Source organism: Jaculus jaculus, chromosome 1 (assembly GCF_020740685.1).
Source record: "Jaculus jaculus isolate mJacJac1 chromosome 1, mJacJac1.mat.Y.cur, whole genome shotgun sequence".
Classification (NCBI taxonomy): Eukaryota; Metazoa; Chordata; class Mammalia; order Rodentia; family Dipodidae; genus Jaculus; species Jaculus jaculus.
The window spans coordinates 7,708,052-7,727,671 of record NC_059102.1 but is presented as its reverse complement, the minus strand read 5'-3'; the positions used below and the strand labels follow the sequence as shown (position 1 = coordinate 7,727,671).

General features: G+C 49.1%; 1 protein-coding gene across 4 annotated transcripts in view; it reads right to left on the bottom strand.

Moving 5' to 3' along the window:
• Positions 1-19,620, bottom strand: part of Adam12 (ADAM metallopeptidase domain 12) — a 304,232-nt gene that overhangs the window by 43,507 nt on the left and 241,105 nt on the right. For all 4 annotated transcript variants that reach the window (XM_045142322.1, XM_045142323.1, XM_045142324.1 and 1 more), the window contains 2 exons: positions 7,609-7,786; positions 1,637-1,726 (listed from right to left, as the gene is read on the bottom strand). In XM_045142322.1, the coding sequence (XP_044998257.1) occupies positions 1,637-1,726; positions 7,609-7,786 (268 nt within the window). The remainder of the gene's footprint in view (positions 1-1,636; positions 1,727-7,608; positions 7,787-19,620) is intronic.

Sequence of the window (19,620 nt, the reverse complement as noted above, 5' to 3'; positions counted from 1 at the left end):
CCTGGAATTCACTCTGTAGCCCAGGCTTGCCTCGAACTCCTGCTAATCCTTCTACCTCAACCTCCTGAATTCTGGGATTACAGGTGTGTGCCACCACACCAGGCTGGGTTAACCCTTCTTGGGTTTCCAATTCCATCACATATTTTAACTGGACACTGCCCTGCTTACACTTAGCATTTGTAGGCATGTTAGCAAAACTAATTGTTAGGACACTACCTTGGTAGCAAAGTTACATTATCACTGGCCAAGTGACAGAAATCGAAACCTCTTCAGCCCTTTATGGGGAGAGCTGGGGAGGAACAAGGGACCATCGGTAAATGCTATTAGAATTCCTTGGATCAACACCTCATCCTTTTGGGCCGTTAGAAGTTAAGGCGCAGGGAGGCTTGCCTAAGCTACATGGACAAGGCCCCAGGTCCTGGGTTTGGATGCCTGCACACTCCTCAAAAGCAATGAGATGAGGGACTGGAGAGATGGCTTAGTGGCTAAGCGCTTGCCTGTGAAGCCGAAGGACCCCAGTTCGTGGCTTGATTCCCCAGGACCCATGTTAGCCACATGAACAAGGGGGCGCATGCGTCTGGAGTTTGTTTGCAGTGGCTGGAGGCCCTGGTGCGCCCATTCTCTCTATCTCTATGTCTTTTTCTGTCTATCACTCTAAAATACATAAATAAAAATAAACAAAAAATAAAAAAAGCAACACGATGAGATATCTGCCAGCATTTGCAAGGTCTCAAATTTGAAAGGAATTGCTTCCAAGTCACAAAAGTGGATCACACTCAGGCACTGCCACATGATCCTCCCTCTTTGTGACCATCTTGAGCCTCATTTGATATAAGCTCACCCTCTCCCACCATCCCTCAGCTCCTTCAGGCACTTTCTCCCACCGGTAGCCAGGTGCCAGGAATGCCAGCTTCTTACAACATCCCCAAGAATTTAATGACTACCAGAGGGGTGAACGTAAATTGTTACTATGCACTTCTGAATTATGGGCTCGGGTGGAACTGCTAACAGGGAGTTTCCTGCAAGTCTCATGCCAAGATCAATTGCTTAAGTAACAAGGCATAAAAGCCTCCCCTTGGAACCTCCGCTCTAAAGCTTTAAAGCTCGGCCTTCCACCCTGTCAGACAATCAGCTCTGAATAATGAGACAAAACCAAGGCGGCTAGTAGACAAAGCACGTAACTGCCATTCTTGGCTGCGTCTGGTGTCTTCTGTTGGGAGCACGTTAGAATCAAGATGTTTGCACACAACCTAGGAACAGCCCGCTTGGGTTTTCTGCCACCAGCCAGCCGTTCTTGGCACCAGTCAGATGAACCTGGTGTGAAGCCGAGTGACAGGGGGCGGAGACTGGTTCCCTCCCCAGGGCTTCCTCATGGTGACAGTGCGTAATGGCACATTAGGGTTGAGCTTGACGGCCTTGGTCCTGTTAGGTTTCAGCTCATAAATAATTCGTAAGCAATTCAAACAGGCCTTCACAAGGAGGTCACAGGAAAGAGTTGGGCAACACTACGGAAGTGTCAGCCTCTGGAGGATCAGCCCTGGGAAACTGTCCCACCATATTGCTTGCTCTGTATCAGATCTGACCCACCCAGACCTGACCATGAACTTGGGCCAAGTGGCCACATGCATGATCTCACCTGACAGTCTTCACAGCACAGCCCGTGCGCACACACAGCGTCCGGCTTCAGGGTACACGTGGTGGCGTTACAGCAGCGATTGGTACATTCCTGGGGGGGAGGTGGGAATGGAATGTGTCTGAAGGGTCCTTGAAGTGAACCCTGCCAGGATCATCTGAGCCTTTGAAGTTGTTCACTTAAAAAAAAACAAAACATATATGCAGGGCTGGAGAGATGGCTTAGCAGTTAAGGCACTTGCCTGCAAAGCCAGAGGACCCAGGTTCCATTCCCCAGGGCCCATGTAAGCCAGATGCACAAGGTGGTGCATGCATCTGGAGTTCATTTGCAGTGGCTGGAGGCCCTGCATTCTCTCTCTTTTCCTTTCTCTCCCTTTCTCTTTTCCTTGCTCTCCCTCTCTCTTGCTTTCAAGTAAATTATAATAATAAATATATGCATGCGTGCAACCCTTACTCTTCAAGAGCAAAGCCTTTAATAGGGCTGGAGTGTGGCTCAGTGGCGGAACACTTGCTCATCATGTGCCTCAAAACATAAACACGACTCGCTTTGGATTTAGAGTGCACAGACGCATTGACCGGAAGTGAGGTCGAGCCGAGCCAGCTGTATTGGAACTCCAGGTCCCTGCAATGAAACCTGGTGGGTGGGCATGTGAATTTCATTTTGCTCACCTCAGACAACTATTGGTCTACGATGGCACTCTAGGGTGGAGACTGAACGTTAGAACGACAAGAGGAAGATGGCAGGGCTGAGCTCTTCTTCTTTTTTTGTTTTTCATGTGTGTTAGGTGTGTACATATGTATACACAGATGTATGTATGCATGCAGGGGTGCATGAAGGCCCGAGGACAGCCGTAGGTGTCATGTTAAGGAACACCGTCCACTTCCTTGAGACAGGATCGCTCCTTGCCCTCAAGCTCACAATTAGGCTTGGCTGACTGACCAGGCCGCCCTAGGGGTCTACTGGTCTCTTCCTCAGTGGTGGGCTTACACACAGGTGTCTCCATGCTCAGCACTTTTTCTTTTTTTTTAAAGACAAGATCTAACTGTGCAGTCCTGGCTGGCCAGGAGTTCCTGTGTAGAACCAGATTGTCCTCAAATTTGTGGTAGGTGATCCACCTGACTCTGCTTTAGAGATCGGCATGTGCCTAGCTGGAATCTGCTTGTTTCCAAAGGACTCAAACCAGCAATGCAATCTGAGCTGCGTGTCTTCTCTGAAAGCCAGCTGCTCCTTTACTATACAGTGTTCACAAGGGTGCATTGTTCCCTGGTGAACACAGACAAGGGGCTGATAACTTTTGCCTTTTCTCACAGAAGCCTGTCCACTTGTATGAAATAAATGCATGAATCCCATACACTTTACAGCACCCCCACAGCTTGGAGTCTATGAATTTTAGAAGAAGTTGTAAAATTGTCTTAAGATCAAATGCTTCATAGGGTGCTTAGAGCGGCTCAGTTATTCACGTTCACTCCAGTTCGATGTGTGCCTGAAGACCTTCCACCCCACCGGCCTGGGGAAGCCAGCCATATCCGTGCAGCTTGCTTCCCCCAAGCTGCCTTTTAAAAGTGAATTTGGGGCTCGCCAGATGGCTTAGTGGTTAAGGCGTTTGCCTGAAAAGCCGGAGGATCCTGGTTCGACTCTCCAGAACCCATGTTAGCCAGATGCACAAGGGGGCGCATGTGTCTGGAGTTCGTTTGCAGTGCCTGGAGGCCTTGGTGTGCCCATTCTCTCTCTCCCTCTCTCTGCCTCTTTTTTTCTCTCTCTTAAGTAAATAAATAAAAATAAAGTTTTTAAAAAGGTGGGTTCGTCATTAGTATCACAAATGCTATTAATAGATTTGTCAATAATCAGAAGGTTTATGGCCAGCCCAGCCCCCTGCACCGCACCCGTGTGGGGCTCCGTAACTAAGCTCTCACACAGCGCTCATCCTCTGCTCCTGCCACACACCCTTCCACAGTTACTAAATTCTAAACTTGCCTGAGGACTTTATAAACATTTGAAATGTTTCGTATATACAGTAAGATAAAATGGCCCACCGGAGTCCTGGCTGGAGCTTTTGTGATAGGGGTTTTTCCCATGGGCTTACAATTCTATAAAGGTCCAGAAATTCTCCCCACCTAAAATGAGCCCAATAATTGCATCTTGGATGAATGCCACGGTGCTGTTTGCTGGCTGTGGTCTTGATGGCTCTTGTTAGGGTACATTATTCAAGTCACAGATTTCCTTGAAAGTCGAAATTAAAGCAGCTATCTGATACCTGCGTCCCAAAATAGTTATGGCTCCTCCCCGCTGCTCCTAGCCACCAAATCACAGAAGCAGCAGCTCCAATGTAGACGGGCCAAGCTGAATGACTTCAAAGGGAACTGATCTCACGTGAGGGAGATAATGACTTTCCAAAGTTCTGTGTGGGGGCTGGAGGGATGGCTTAGCGGTTGAGGCGTTTGCCCGCAAAGCCAAAGGATCCCGGTTCAATTTCCCAGGACCCACGTAAGCCAGATGCACAAGGGGCACACACGTCTGGAGTTAGTTTGCAGTGGCTGGAGACCCTGGCGTGCCCATTCTCTCTCTCTCTCTCTCTCCCTCTTTCTCTGTCAAATAAACAAAAATAAAATACTTTTTAAAAGTTCTGTGTGGGTGACTGGCATCTTTCTGACGTTAAAGGAGGCGCTAAGGCTGCGTTCCCAGTCTGCTCGTTAGAAGGCTGAGTGGGCTGTTGTGCGTGCGCTGCCGTCTGCCAGAGGGGCCGCTGCGCTGCCTTGTCCTTCGGCTGCCTCACATCTCCTTCTTCTGCAGCACCGCACTTCTCTGGAGACACGTCCCTTGTCTGCTGAGGCATTTACCCTCTCAGAAGCAGCCCAGCCTGTGAGTGGCAAGTCTTTAAGGAACAAAGACCGACGAAGCCGTCACAGAGACCTGTGCGGCTGGTGAAGCTGTTAGACGGCCGTTCTCAGGCCGGAGGCAGCAGATAGATTCGTAGTCACCATGAGCTGGGAGAAAACCACCGCGCTTCTTCCTGCAAATGAGGAATGTGCTTCTGGGTGCTGGTGGACACGGCCCTGACACCTGCCTGGACCTGGCTGTGTGGGCGATCGTAGCAGAAGAAATGTCTGCAGGCCTGAGCACTGCCCAGTGGGGAGAAAGAGCCCCAATAACGGGTCTAACAAGGTCCTGGGCAAAGCCGTCTGGAAGCTCAGGCCTGGTTAGGGCCCCAGCCTCGCAATGTGAAGCATAAAAAGTAAAGTCAAACAGCACTGGGAGGGAGGCACAAGGCCTGCTGTGACTTTGCAGGGTTGCTTGGGAGGAAGAGGTTTGGATGAGGAGGAGAATGTCCTTAAACTATCAGGAGATCACCAGATGAACTAGAAGGAGCCTAGCCACAGAACTATGAAGTTGGGGATTACATATAGAACTTGCCTGCGCAGAAGGGGGAGCTGGTGATAATCAGAGCTGCCTCACAAGCGAGTGTGTTCCCTGGGAAGATGGCGAGCGTCCTGCCAAGACGGCATGGCTCCTTCTCAGAGACCAAGGAGGAACAGAACAGGAGTGGGTTGCAAACATTAAGAACTCAAGTTCGACTTCCGCCTGACCTCAGGCCTCCTCCGTGGTGCCGCGTTCTCCTTCAGCCCCGCGGGGATTGCTCTCCGGCCGACAGGTAGCTGAGGGCGGCGCGTGAGCAGCAGGGGCTGCGGAGGGCCTCAGGCCGGGCGCTCTGGGTCTAGGCAAAGCTTCTCCTGAACCACAGGGCCACCACGTGACCTCTGTTCTAATCTCCTAAATGACTGGCCTCTTACACTCTTGGATTCCTTATTGTGTCTGTGGGCACTAAATTGCTTTACTTATTAAAGTCACAAGCCTGGCAAAAGAAACAAACAAAAAAAGACAAAAACAAAACAAAGATAACTCAAGTTCTTGATACGGTGGAGCTGTGCCGGTGGCGGGGATGCCGGTGGGCGTGGTGTTGGTGAGGATGTTGGGGTGGTGGTGATGGGCGGCCATGACAGGGACGGTGGGGGTGGGGACGTGGCGATGGCAGTGGTGACGGTGTGTGGGGCTGACTGGTGAGGTGGGTCTGGGATGGTGGTCCTGATGCTGCATGGTGGTGAGGCTGGTGGAGGTGTTGAGGGTAGCTGAGGATACGATGGTGGACGGACGTGGGAAGACGCTGGCGGTGGTGACTGTGGAGATGGTAACTGGTAACTGTGGACAGTGTTGGTGGGGATGGCGGTAGATGGAGCTGTCCACACTTCAGAGTTCCTGGCTCTGTGAACAGCTCGAATTTATTTTCATTAATAAATACTTATAAGGCATTCAAATCAAAAACCATCTAAGTCAACATGGCCTCTCCTGAGACATAAGGGTAATTTAAACTAATTGTGTTGTTTTTTTAAGTAATTAACAAGGCCTCCAAGGAGCGTCTCTTCCCTTTGCACTCCTGTCCGTCCCATGGTGGCTAAATGCTTTCCTCTGCTAGTTGTGAAGAGGTTCTATAACCCTGTAATTAAGACTTGCTCTTAACCAGCAGCCATTCCCGCTCCCCTTGAGCAAAATCAACCACTACTGCAAGACAGGCCCACTGTCATTGATAGGTTCCGAGTCTGTCAAGGGAGCATAACCATTCACACGAAGTCCTCTCCACCTAACCCAGCCCCACACCCAGCACTTACACACCTGCCTAGCTCTTCTGGATCCTGCCAGACCTAGACGATTCCTGCTGGCACGGGTCTCCCTGGTGGCGGAGATGGGCTATGCCGAGGAGTCTATTAAGCTGTTGTCTATGTGATGAGCACAGGACCATATGGGGTGCTTTGGATTTTTAGCACAGCTTTCCTTTTCTCCTGGAACCCCTTTCCAGGGCAGCTCTCTAAGGCACTCTTTTCCTGAGTCCACCTGTGAATTCGGCTGAGCCTGCCTTGAACCTGTCTATTATTGTGGCCTGCAAGCATGCGTAAACTCGGGGGACTGAGCCCACACCCGGCCTGCTCCACATACCCCTCGCTCTGACTCCCTTGAAACACAGTCTCCATGGTGTCCCTTTTCTCTTCCTGGTTCTCTTTCCTTCCCAGGACTATGTGGAAATTAAAAAGGGGACTAGCTTTATCTTGGGTCTGTGGGAACTTAAGAAAGCAGGGTTCTGGGAAAAAACATTGTTGCTTTCCCTTACTTCTGAAAGCCCGTACAAGGAATCAGAGCCTGGGGGGGGGTGCTGCATACAGAGGCTTGGGAGAAAGCTCTGGGCTAAAAGGCTAACCACCAGTGATACTTGTTCAAATTTGCCCCAGGTGATGTGCTTTACAACTAGAAAGAAAAGGTCCTTATTAGCCCTTTGAAGCTGGAATTTCAAGGTATTCTTTCTAGCAAGCTCTAAGCTAAATGCCTTTTCATTGTTCTCATCCCTATGTCACCAAGAACACTGCATCCTTCAATACGAGGACGCTTGATCTATTCAACCTAAGTGGCACCAGCCACCCCGTGTACTAGTTAATGTCTGAGAAATCCACTCTAGCATGAGGTCCTTGTTCAAGATGGCCACATGGGACTTTCCCACCCTGAATTTTATCTGCTTGTCATGTTAGTGTGGGCCTGTGTGGATGGCATGTGTGGTGTGGCGTGTGCATGCGCAGTACATGTGTGTGCACTTCCCATGTGCATGCATGTGGAGGCCACAGGAGTGCAGTGGGCATCCTCTTCTGTCGCTCTTCTCTGTGACTGTTTCCTTGACCTCGCTGAACCCAGAGCCGCTGCTTCTGGTCAGCCTGGCTGATCAGCGAGCCCCAGGGATTCTCTGGTCTGCACTCCTCACAGAACTGGGGTCCCTGGGGAACCAACCTCAGGCAGTCTCAGGCCCCCTTGGGTCTTCATGCTTATGTGTAAGTGCTTTGACCCGTGGAGCCGTCTCCCCAGCCCTTCCTGTTTTTAGCCCCGTCACTCTGCTTTGCATCTGCTCTGGTCCGCCCGCCAGGGTGGGGGAGCCCCCTTACCTCTGGCTCGCCGCAGTCACACTCTTCTCCCTCCTCCACGTAGCCGTTCCCGCACTTCCGGCCCCCGAAGGCCTGCCTGGCCTCTGGCAGGTTGAAGAGGCACATCCCCACCCCCTTCTTGAGGCTGCTCTCCAAGTCCTTCCTGCTGCAGCTGCTGAACACCCTGGGGAACGGGTACCTGAGAGGGAAGGGCCCAGTGAGTTGCCAGGGCACTGGCGCCCGGCCCGCCTTCTCCTGCTGGACAGCGCTGCTCACTCACGACAAGAACAAGGACTCACACACAGGTCAAACGAGGCACCTTCAGTTCAGCTCCTCACAGGGCCAGCCTCACTGAGGGAGAAGCTTTATGACAAAGGATCGTTTATCTGTTTCATATGTGTGTGTTGGGGAGTGTGGTGCATGCACATGCCTGTGCAGATATGTTTACCTCGTGTGTGTGCATGTGTGAGTCAGAGGAGAATGACAAGAGTTCCTCCTTCATCATTCACCAGTGGGTTTCCTTGAGACATAGTCTCTTATTGATTCTAGAGTTTGCCATTTACCTGAGCCTCAGAAGTTCTCCTGTCTCTCTTCCCCACAGGACAGGGGTTACAGATGTGTGTGGACATGCCCAGCAGTTTACATGGGCGCAGAGCCATCCAGCTCAAACACCTTAGGCCCTCTGCTTGAGTGGGAAGTACTCTTAACTGTCCAACCATCTCTCTAGCCTCAGGAAATGATCTTTTTGTTTGCTTATTTCTATTTATTTATTTGAGAGTGACACCGAGAGAGAGGGAAAGAGACAGACAGAGAAAGAGAGAATGGGTGCACCAGGGCCTCTAGCCACTCCAAACAAACTTCAGATATGTGCTCCACTTTGTGCATCTGGCTAACGTGGGTCCTGGGGAAATGAGCCTCGAACCGGAGTCCTTAGGCTTCACAGGCAAATGCTTAACCACTAAGCCATCTCTCCAGCCTGAGGACATGATCTTTTGATAGTTTGCTCAGCAACAGCTTCAGAGAGTCTCCTTATAGGTGTCATCAAGGGCTCTGGATGAAATGATGTGGAATTCCTATGATAACGACACCACCAGTGTCCTTACTGGTAAGTGCAAAGAGGAAGGTGGTGTGTCTGACAGCTCTTACGGGTTCTGTGGTTCCAGGGACACAGGGACCCTCTGTGGGGTAATACTGCCATTAAAGCCTGTCAAGGCTGACTCATGGTCACCCTCGGGCACAGCTGTCATTGAATGGAAGTGTCCAGAAACATGGGTCCTGCTCTTACTGTTGAATTCCAGGGGGACAAAGCATGTGGCAGAGTCAGCCACATGTCAGCTGAGTTGTGCCCCCTCCCGTGGTCTAGAGGGGCTGCCCAGGTCCCTTGCACCTGGACAGTCTGGCTCTTTTCTGGCAATAGAATCTGAGCATTTGACTCTCCTAAGGCCTTCTTTCCTTCCTCCTATCTGAGATCAGGAGAAGGAGGAGCCGGATGTGGGTTGCGGTCACGACTCTCCATAGGGAGAGCAGTGAGCCACAGCCCAGAGCTGCGGGGCCTCAGCTGGTGTGCTAACCCGGCTCTGAGCTGCTGAGCTGCACAGAATCTGGGCCTTTCCCCACAGCACAGTGACAATGGCTTGTTTGCAATATGCCCCCCGCAGTGTGCTCCCCAGTGTGCTGCACTGAGCGATGGCGGGACCTAGCGGAAGGCGGTTAGTTCCTGGGGTGCCACTCTCGGACTGGATTCATACAGCTCTTGAGGGACCCTGATTGGTTCCCACTAGGATGAGATGTGACTGGTCTGAAGTCCAGCCCCTGAACTGTTGCTTTCTGGTTTGCCATGTGGCCCCCGCCCCTGCATGCCCTTCTAGTGCTGTGATGCCATCTGGCACGAGGCTCTCACAAGGGTGGAGCAGCTGCTGGTATGATGCCCCTGAATAAACGTTTCCTCATCTGCTCCCAACATCAAGTACTTTGTGATTGCAGCAGAAGGCCGCCTCGTAGTTACCCAGCACCAAGCGCGTCACTGCCTTTTACAAGGGCATCTCCTCGTGTCTTGAGGCGGCTAAGATGATCAGAACCAGCCTGCCAGAACGCAGGTTTTACGACTTGGTGAGGAAGCAGGCCTGTGTCCAGCAAGCGCAAGCGTCATTTTGAGACATTTGAGACATTTACAGGATGGCTCTAGGATTGGCCAGAATCCCGCAAGCTGCTACATTTCTCTGAAGATGGCGGACTATCTGCCACATACGACCGAGTGTGACGATACTCCAAAGTCCTGACAGTTTCCACTGCCAGACCGATGACTGATCCACCCCCCCCCCCCCCGCCAAGGGCTTCCTATCAAGGTCAAGTTACTATCTTTGAGTATAATTATGAGCCACCACTAAATGAACAAAGGCAAGTCCCGTGCTATTGGACGAGAAGACAATAAGCTGGGACTAAATTGCAGGGTTGGAGCAAAGTTCCCCTTGAAATCTTGTAAGTTCCTTGGCAGATAGATTGATTATTCCTGGTACCAAGATTGTACAGGACAGCAAGAAATTACAAAGTGGACCGTTTTCCATTTAGAAAGGCCTTATATGGAAGAGGCTGGCCCATTATCTAGAGATTTCACAGAAGTTTTTCTCTGCAGAGAAATAAGCTTGGTCAAAGCCTAAATCATCCCCTCTTCTTGGTTGCAGTGATCCTAGGACACAGGCGTGTCTCCAGGCCGACCCAGGGGCCCAAATTGCATTCTCATGCATTTCTAACTCAGTGTCATGGTGACACACGGTGGCAGTGTGGCGGTTCATCGTGGAAGGAGACTGGTGCTTTGGATGGGAAAGCCCCCTAGCTTCCTGTGTTCTGAATATTTGATCCCCAGTTAATAGCAAGTTGGGAGGTGAAGTCTTGCTGGAAGAGGGGCAGTCCTTCACAGTGACCATGATTAGCCAGGCTTGCCAGTGTTACCTGGCACTCTGAGACTATTCTGCCACCCAGATATGTGAGCCAGCTCACTCTCTTGCTGTGTGCTGCCATGCTTTCCCTTGCCAGGTTGAAACTTCCCCCGAAAGCTTGGGCATACATCATGGGAGGTTTGCACTTCCAATGCGTTGAGGCCAGTGCATGAAGCAATCCACAGCCTTTGTACCTCCCCTCAAGGGGCTCCTGGCATGCTCTGCTCAAAGACTTTGCTCTCTGGCGCATGGTTCCAGGTTCCATCTTCACAGAGAAGCCCAGCCACGGCATAGCATTTGGAAAACCTTATCTGATTTTAGGCATAGAATAAAACTTTGATGAGTATCTGCTTATCTCTCTAAGCCAAATTCAAATTAGGAATATGTTCTTAAATATCTTTAAGAATTACAGCATACATGTAGATTCTCACATTGTTAATTCAGGAATGAGGCCTGGTCATGGATACTGATGTTTCCTTTCCACTAGCTTCAAGACCCAGATGGGAATTTGTCTTTTTTGCTTTCTTCTCTGTCTTTATTTTCCTTTTTTTCTTCTTTTGGTTTTTTGAGGTAGGGTCTTGCTCTAGCCCAGGCTGATCTGGAATTCACTATGGAGTCTCAGGGTGGCATTGAACTCACAGTGACCCTCCTACCTCTGCCTCCTGAGTGCTGCGATTAAAGGCGAGTGCCACCATGCCTGACTATGTCTTTATTTTCTATGTGTGTGTATGTGTGTGTGTGTGTGTATACACATACATGTTCATGTTCATGTGTGTGGGTTCCTATGTATGTGTACATTTGTGGAACACAGAGAGAAGCCTTGTATGCCAATCCTCAGGTATCTTCCACCTTATTTCAAGGCAGGGTCACTCACTGGCTTGGAGTTTATCAAGCAGGCAGGGCTATCAGGGATCCATCTGTCTCTATCTCCCCACTAATGGGGTTAAGAGCATGCACTACCATGCTTGGTTTTTTAAAATTATTTATTTATTTATTTGAGAGTGACAGACAGACAAGACACAGACAGAGACAGAGAGAGAGAGAGAGAGAGAGAGAGAGAGAGAGAGAGAGAGGGAGAAAATTGGCATGCCAGGACCTCTAGCCACTGCAAACAAACTCCAGATGCATGCTCTCCCTTGTGCTGGCTAATGTGGGTCCTGGGGAATCGAGTCTCAAACCAGGGTCCTTAGTCTCCACAGGCAAGCGCTTAACCACTAAACCATCTCTCCAGCCCCAAGCTTGACTTTAAAAAATATGGTTCTGTGCATCAAACTTGGTTCCTCATGCTTGCAAGGCAAGCCCTTTACTGAGCCTTCTCCCCAGCCTTGCTTTCTCATTCGATCGTTTCCTTCCCCAGAGCATCCAGGAAGAGAACCCTGGGCTAGGTTGTGTAGTTGACCATGACATCCAAGATGTTGTTCAACCCGCAGTCTGTGTTTAAAAAGACAAGTCCCCGTTTCTTCTGCAGCTTTTGGCAAGGTCATCACATCACAGCGCATGATGTCATACATCTAATAAATAACCCAAAACATGCCAGGACAGCAGCTAATTCAATTGACAAGTAGCAGTGATAGGCTGGGGCAAAGCAATGGAACTGGAGAGTCACTCAGGAAAGAAACCATTTTGCATGTTTCTTTCATTTGGCAGAAGAGCGCTTTACAATAGGTACACCCGAGACCCAGAGGAAGCCTCTGCTTTCAGCTCAGGGGCAGAGAATTTGTCTCAGACACCACAGCAGGGTGACTGTGGCCCCTGCTTGGAGGTGACCTCTTTTGGTAGACACATTTACCTCTTCCTCTAATATTTAACTAACAGAGACACTTGAGGCAAGTAAGCCATGCTGAGTGTGAGGTGAGAAATAAAAAGAAGGTGAAATGGAAAGCTGGGTAATTTGGAAGAAAGTGAAACTTCAACACTTTTCAAAAGAGGAAGCCACTTAGAGCTCCCCACCACACATACACTTATGGCTTAATAGTCCCACTGTCACAAAACTGCCAAGTAAAACATTATTAGGGGCGACTTTTACTTTGACAAATCTGCAGTCAGAAAATTCTCTTCTTGTATGAGCCTATTGTGCATTTCACAGCAATATTCTTTGGGTGAATCACACTAAGCCAATTTATCAACCCTGACAGAAGTTGGGAGTTATCTGCCTTGCGAAAGCGCTCTGGGAAATGTTCTGGGATAACCACTTATCCTGCTGGAAATTTTGCAGTGGGGCCAAGCTGCTGGGATCATGCTGGATTTGGGGGCTGCAGGTCATGGTCCCCACAGTTTCTAGTGATTCTGTTGCCTCCTTAATGAATGTGTTCAAATCTCGGTGCCACCACTCTGGCTTAGGGCTGCCATCAGAGCCAGCTGTGACGGCGCAGGGAAGAACCCAAGTGAGGAGGAGGAGGGACGAACCAGCCTGGCTTGCCGCTGTGCGCAGCTCGGAGTCCACACAACCGTGTGACAAGGAAAGCAGCCTGCAGGGAATGGAATGGAAGGCCATCCATGATGCTCTCTTTAAATTGCTTGAAAACCAAGCCAAACCCCGGCTCACACTGTCCATGGCAGTTAAGGGCGAACTGCTTTTGGAAACAGGCTGTGATAAGATAATGAGCGTTCCTCTCTGATTTCTTTTTCTTTTTTTCTTTTTTCTCTTTTTGGTTTTTCGAGGCAGGGTCTCAATCTAGTCCAGGCTAAACTGGAATTCACTATGTAGTTTCAGGGTGGCCTCAAATTAATGGCAATCCTCCTACCGCTGCCTCCCAAGTGCTGGGATTAAAGGCATATGCCACCACGCCTGACTCTGATTTCTTATTTGTAAACCATAACCAAGTTTTATTTTTTCTGGATACTGGAGGCCATAGACTGAGCAGATCTCCCAGTTCTCCTCTCTTGGACATGTGGTCCAGAGGAGGTGAGGGTAAAGCAACATGGGAAGAGGATGTCTGGATACCACCTCCAACAACACTGTGTAGGGCTACGGCTTTTAATCTGTAAAGTGGGCATCACCACCTCCCACTTTAAGGATGATGCCAAATTTGCTCACTGCACCATGAGATGCCAGCGCTCTTAGAGAAACGATGTCAGCTACTGCTTTGTGCATTCTCAGGCTTAGGAACATTTCCATGATGGTTCAGAATACATCATAACCACAGCCAAATGTAGTGATCTTTAATCTGTAAAACCACAAGTACAAGGAAACTTAAGAGCCACATGATTCAGGAGAGGAAGGAATGATGCAGTGGTTAAATAACATCTGTCAATTTAGTCCATACGTGGTGTTAAGGAAACAAAAAGACATTGCTCCATTCTGCCAGGGCCAATAAGAATAGGACTCAGGAGTGTAAGCAGCCAAACAGCCACCTGCCAGTCACACCAACCAGCTATTTGGATGGCTGCTACCAGCCTTGAACATAAGTTCCTGGAAGCTTTCCCCAGATGTCTTCCCTAGGGCTCATCTGCCAGAAGCACTTCCCTTTATTCTCCTGTCCTTTGACCCTACAGCCAAAGCCAAATCAGCATGGGCTATGGCCATCAGTCCTGAGACCAGTTGGCCTGAGGCCAGAAGCTCAGGATTAATACTTCATCACTGTGATGGGTTATCTTGACTGTCAACTTGATAGGACCTAGAATGTCTGGGAAAATAAGTCTCTGGGCATGCCCATGAGGGGTTATCTAGATTAGGTTAGTCTCTAGGCATGCCCACGGGGAGTTATCTAGATTAGGCTAGACTCTGGGCATTCCCGCGAGGGGTTATCTAGATTAGGTTAGTCTCTGCACATGCCTGTGAGGGGTTATCTAGATTAGGTCAGTCTCTGGGTATGCCCACGAGGGGTTATCTAGATTAGGTCAGCCGCTGAGCATGCCTATGAGAGGTTATCTAGATTAGGTCAGCCTCTGGACATGCCCGTGTGGGGTTATCTAGATTATGTTACCCTCTGGGCATGCACATGAGGGGTTATCTAGATTAGGTCAGCCTCTGGGCATGCCTGTGAAGGGTTATCTAGATTAGGTTAGTCTCTGGGCACGCCCATGAGGCAGTATCTAGATTAGGTTAGCCTCTGGGCAGGCCTGTAAGGGGTTACCTAGATTAGATTAGGTTAGTCTCTCGGCATGTCTGCCAAGGGTTATCTAGATTCTGTCAGTATCTAGCCATACCTGTGAGGGGTTATCTATATTAGATTAGCCTCTGGACATGCCCGCGAGGGGTTATCTAGATTAGGTTACTCTCTGGGCATGCCCATGAAGGATTATCTAGATTAGGTTAGCCTCTGGGAAGACCTGTGAGGGGTTATCTAGATTAGGTTAGCCTCTGGGCATGCCCGGGAGGGGTCATATAGATTAGGTTACTCTCGGGGCATACCCATGAGGGGTTATCTAGATTAGGTCATCCTATGGGGAGGCTTGTGAGGGGTTATCTAGACAGATTAGGTTAGTTTCCAGACATGCCCGTGAGGGGTTATCTAGATTAGGTTAGTTTCTGGGTATGCCCATGAGGCATTACCTAGATTAGGCTAGCCTCTGAGCAGGACTGTAAGGGGTTAACTAGATTAGATTAGGTTAGTCTCTGGACATGCCTGCCTAGGATTATCTAGATTTGGTCAGTCTGTGGGCATGCCCAGGAGGGGTTATCTAGATTAGGATACTCTCTGGGCATGCCTGTGAGGGGTTATCTAGATCAGATTAGCCTCTGGGCATGCCTGTGAGGGGTTATCTAGATTAGGCTAGTGTCTGGGCATGCCTTTGAGGCTTTATCTAGATTAGGTTAGCCTCTGGGCATGTCCATGAAGGGTTATCTAGATTAGGTTATTCTCTGGTCATACCCATGAGGGGTTATCTAGATTAGGTTATCCTCTGGGCATGCCTGCGATGGATTATCTAGATTAGGTTCATCTTTGGACATGCCTGCATGGTGTTATCTAGATTAGGTTACTCTCTGGTTAAGCCTGTGAGGGGTTTTCTAAATTAGTTTATTGAAGTGGGAAGACTAACTTTAACTGCTGGTGGCACTATTTCATGGGCCAGGGTCCTGGACTATATGAAAAGGAGAGAGCTGGCTGAGCAGGCAGTCATCACTGTGTTTCCTGTTTGCAGAAACAATGTGACCAGCTGCTTCAGGCTCCCATGGGCACGACGTCCCCACTATGATGGACTGGAACTCAGAATTGCAAGTCATAATAAACCCTTCCTTCCTTCCTTCTACAAATTGCTTCTTGTCAGATATGTGGTTACAGCAACAAGAATCTCCATCTCATGAGTAGTTGGGCTTTCAAAAACAACTTAGTCCTTTCTGGTACAGAGTCTACTTAATGTTTTTCTAGTCCCCACAGGGCCAGAATCCCATGTTCATCCCATCTTTCCTGCCCAGGTATAGTAAGGTCCTCTCATGGGGAAAGAGTGAAAAAGCTCACAGCTCAGATGTACTTTGATGGGCCAACTTTCAAACCCAAGATTCTAGTGACACTGTCCAAAAAATCTTAGGTCTTTCAGTTATGCCTGTGAATACAAAGTCTAATTCCCATGAACACTAAGTATGTACAACCAAGCAGATGGTTGTGTTGGGCTGGCTGGGGGCATTGGTATCTCTGGGCGATGGTTATGTTGGGGTAGCTGGTGGTATTGGCATCCCTGGGTGACTGGCTTTGCCTTTTCTGGCCTGAAAAAATTACCAAGAAGCTCAAGGAGCCACCACCCTTCAGACCTCACCTCCTTGCCCCTAGCGTGTGAGGGGAGTCTAGATACTGGCAGAAGTTATTGTTCAGTGCACCCTCTTCCATGGACACTGTGATTCAGGTTATGTTACTGCTGTGGTTTAGCTGAAGAAATAGGCTCACTGAGGAAAGCACATTGCTGGGGCCGTAGGACTCCAGAGAAGGACCTGAAAACAGGTTCTCTAGCCAAAGGCCTGTGTTCTCCACTTTCATCCACAGGACCTTGAGAGCTACTGAAGCTTCAGGTAGAACCTTGCATAAGTGGCTAGGCTAGAGGCATCTATAATATGTGGAGGAGATTGGCAACTGCCTGAATGTCTTGAAGCTCCTTGGGGCCAGATGTAAACACAGGCAAATTCCAACATCCTCCCTTCTAAGCTCAGCTTCAGGCACTTGCTCATGGTCTTTGGTGTGAAGGAAAACAAAAGTCAAGGGTTTATCTAGCACACTTGAGTTCACATGTGGGTTATGAGCACATCTGAGGGAGGCTGAGAGTGATGTGAGCACAATGAGCTTCAAGAAGGAGCAGCCTGACTCCTCCAGGGAAGAAGAGGGGGCCTCAGTCCAGCCACCTCCGTGTAGGGACTGACACTGAGAATGTAGGCTCAGATGAAGGAGGGGAACCCTGCGAAGTTGATGGACACTGCACCCCAACATTCTCACAACAACAGCAGTGGCTGCATCCAAACAGCCCACCAGATGGGCTGTAGAAGCATAAGGAAACCGCCAGCCTGGAGTGGCTGATCCAGGATGTTCTTAGAAGGACATTCCATTGGTAAATAGCAAGCACTTGGGAGAGAACGGAGCCATCTGCTGTACATTATCATTCATGGGCTAAACATGCGCACTTTGACCTCTGTTCCTCCTCTCTGGAAACCAATGAAAGTGCAAATCTGATTCCCTAGGAATCTGAATAGAAAGACACCAACCGAGCTGTGGTGGGTCAAGACATGCACAGGGGTGTTCTGCATGTTACCACACCACTTCCCTGCCAAGAGGCTGTTTCCTCTGGAACTAAGTCCTGCAAGGCTGAGAACTCATGGTCAGGGACACAGTGCCTGCACTTTAGGAGACCTTGACTCTTCAGAGGCCCTGTGTCAGTGGAACTGCTCAGATTTGCTAACAGGAAAAGCTGCTGGCTGCTGGGACAGTGGTCTGACAGATTAAGCAGATGCTATGGCTGATGAGGGACAGTTGACATATCTGTGATAACAGGACCCCTTCTCCAGCCCCAGCCCCAACTCCAGCAGACAGACCATGCCAGTTGTTTCTACCCCTTCTGCAAGGATGTGTGAGGGAAAATGAATCTTATCCAGCCTGCTGTATTAAGTGGCCATGGCAGAGACCTCAGGAGTCCCAACCAGTGTAGAAATTTGCACATGCTGGGGTTACTAATCAGGGAATGCGAGCGAGCATGATGACAAGTTGACCCTGGAGCTCAGGAAGCTGGAGGCTTCTCAGGTAATCAGCACCTGGTGAGGGGCAAAGGACAGGGCCTGGAGCCGGGGGCATGTGCTGACACCCAAACTTCAGCGCTCACCAGCCAAGGCTCCTGGCATTCCTGAGCCTCAGTGTTCAGGAACTCATTGGTGTGTTGGCTTTCTCCTCAAGGCTGGGGTAATGACACAAGAAAGTAGGTGTTACAGTTGTTTGTACATCAGAGAGAGGTCTAGAAGGGTGTTGAGGGCCTCTTCCTGCTTTGGTGAAATGAAACATTTAGGAAGCTGGAAGAGCCCACTTTTACAAAGATAAATCCTCCATCACTTTGCTCACCATGGATCTGAACAGAACAGAACAGCAGTGGCCTTGCCTTTTCATCACCTGGTATCCCTTTGCTTTGGTGTTTTTCTATTGATTGTGTTGTACACATTCATATACGCTATGGTAAGTCCATTTTGCCAAGGTATGGAGTACACAAAAAATGAAAACAGTAAGGATGCAATTGGTGGCTTTTAGTCCAATAGACAATGGCCTCAGAGTCTCGCCCTGAGATTTAGTCATTACAGAAAATATGAAGAGCAAGCCTAACTGTACATACATATGATTCTATTGTCATCACACCTGTTCACACCTCTACCCACCCACCCACCCATCCATCTACCCATCCATCTGTTCACACCTCCATCTACCCACCCACCTACTTACCCATCTATCCATCCATCCACCCATCCATCTGTTCACACAGCCTTCCATCTACTCACTCACCCATCTATCTGTCCACCTGTCCATTAACTCTCCTATCCACTCACCATCCATCCATCCACCTAGCCATCCATACATCCATCCACTCACTCACCCATCTATCTATTCACCTACCCATCTACCTATCTGTTCACATATAGATCCACTCACTCACCCATCTGTCTTCCTGTCTATCTACCTGCATATCTACTCATCCACCCACTCATCTATCCACCTATTCATTCCTCCACCCATCCATCCACTCATTCATCCATCTATCCATTCGATCACCTAGCCATTCATACACACTCATCTGTTCATCTATCCATCAACCCACATAGCCACCCATCCATCCATTCACCTACTCACCCATGTGTCCATCCACATACCCATCTATCTGTCCATCAATCCAACCATCCATTCACCCGCCCACTCACCCAGCTACACATATAAAACCATCCAGCCATCTTCTTATACTTGCAGTCAGGAATTACTTATTGTTACTACATGCCAGATACTGTTCTAGGTGCTGGGGATTCAGCAAATAATGAAACACAAATATGACTTTATGGAGTTTAACATGAGTCCTTCTTGATATTGTGGTTGCAGAGAGACTCAAAAGTTACCTCTGACTTCACACTAAAGCTCTGTGCTGCCTCCTGGGAAGAGGAGGAACCACGGGGGTTGGTATGTGCGTAGGACAGGAGGTGTGGGCATGGAGAACTTCAGCTGAAGGCTTTCACATGTGTTCTTCCACAGATACAATGCTGGGTTTAAGAGCCCACAACAGGAAATAATTCTCTGTGCTTGTGACATAATTTGAAGGAGGTTTGCAGAACTAAGTAACTTAAAAATGGGGTTGCCTTTTGCTTCCCAGAAATTGCAGCGGGACACTGCTTTGTCCTGACAAGACCTTTGTCCTTCCATCCAAATATGGCTCTGGCCACTTCTCTGAGGCAAACACGGTGGGGGTGACTAGGCTTTGGGTTCCGGGACTTCCGCTTGGGTGGTTTTGAAAATGTAGGCTGTGCATTGGACTCTATTTTATTTTATTTTTTAACTTTAAACAGATTTTTATTACACAAAGGTTGGTTGTCACATAATTGGATACTTGTCTACTATGCACAGTTATTCTTACTCTCCACAGAAAGGCTGCTTCTGAACTTATCTGGCAATGGCAAGCACTGAAATCCTGACTTGAACAGAATTGTAGT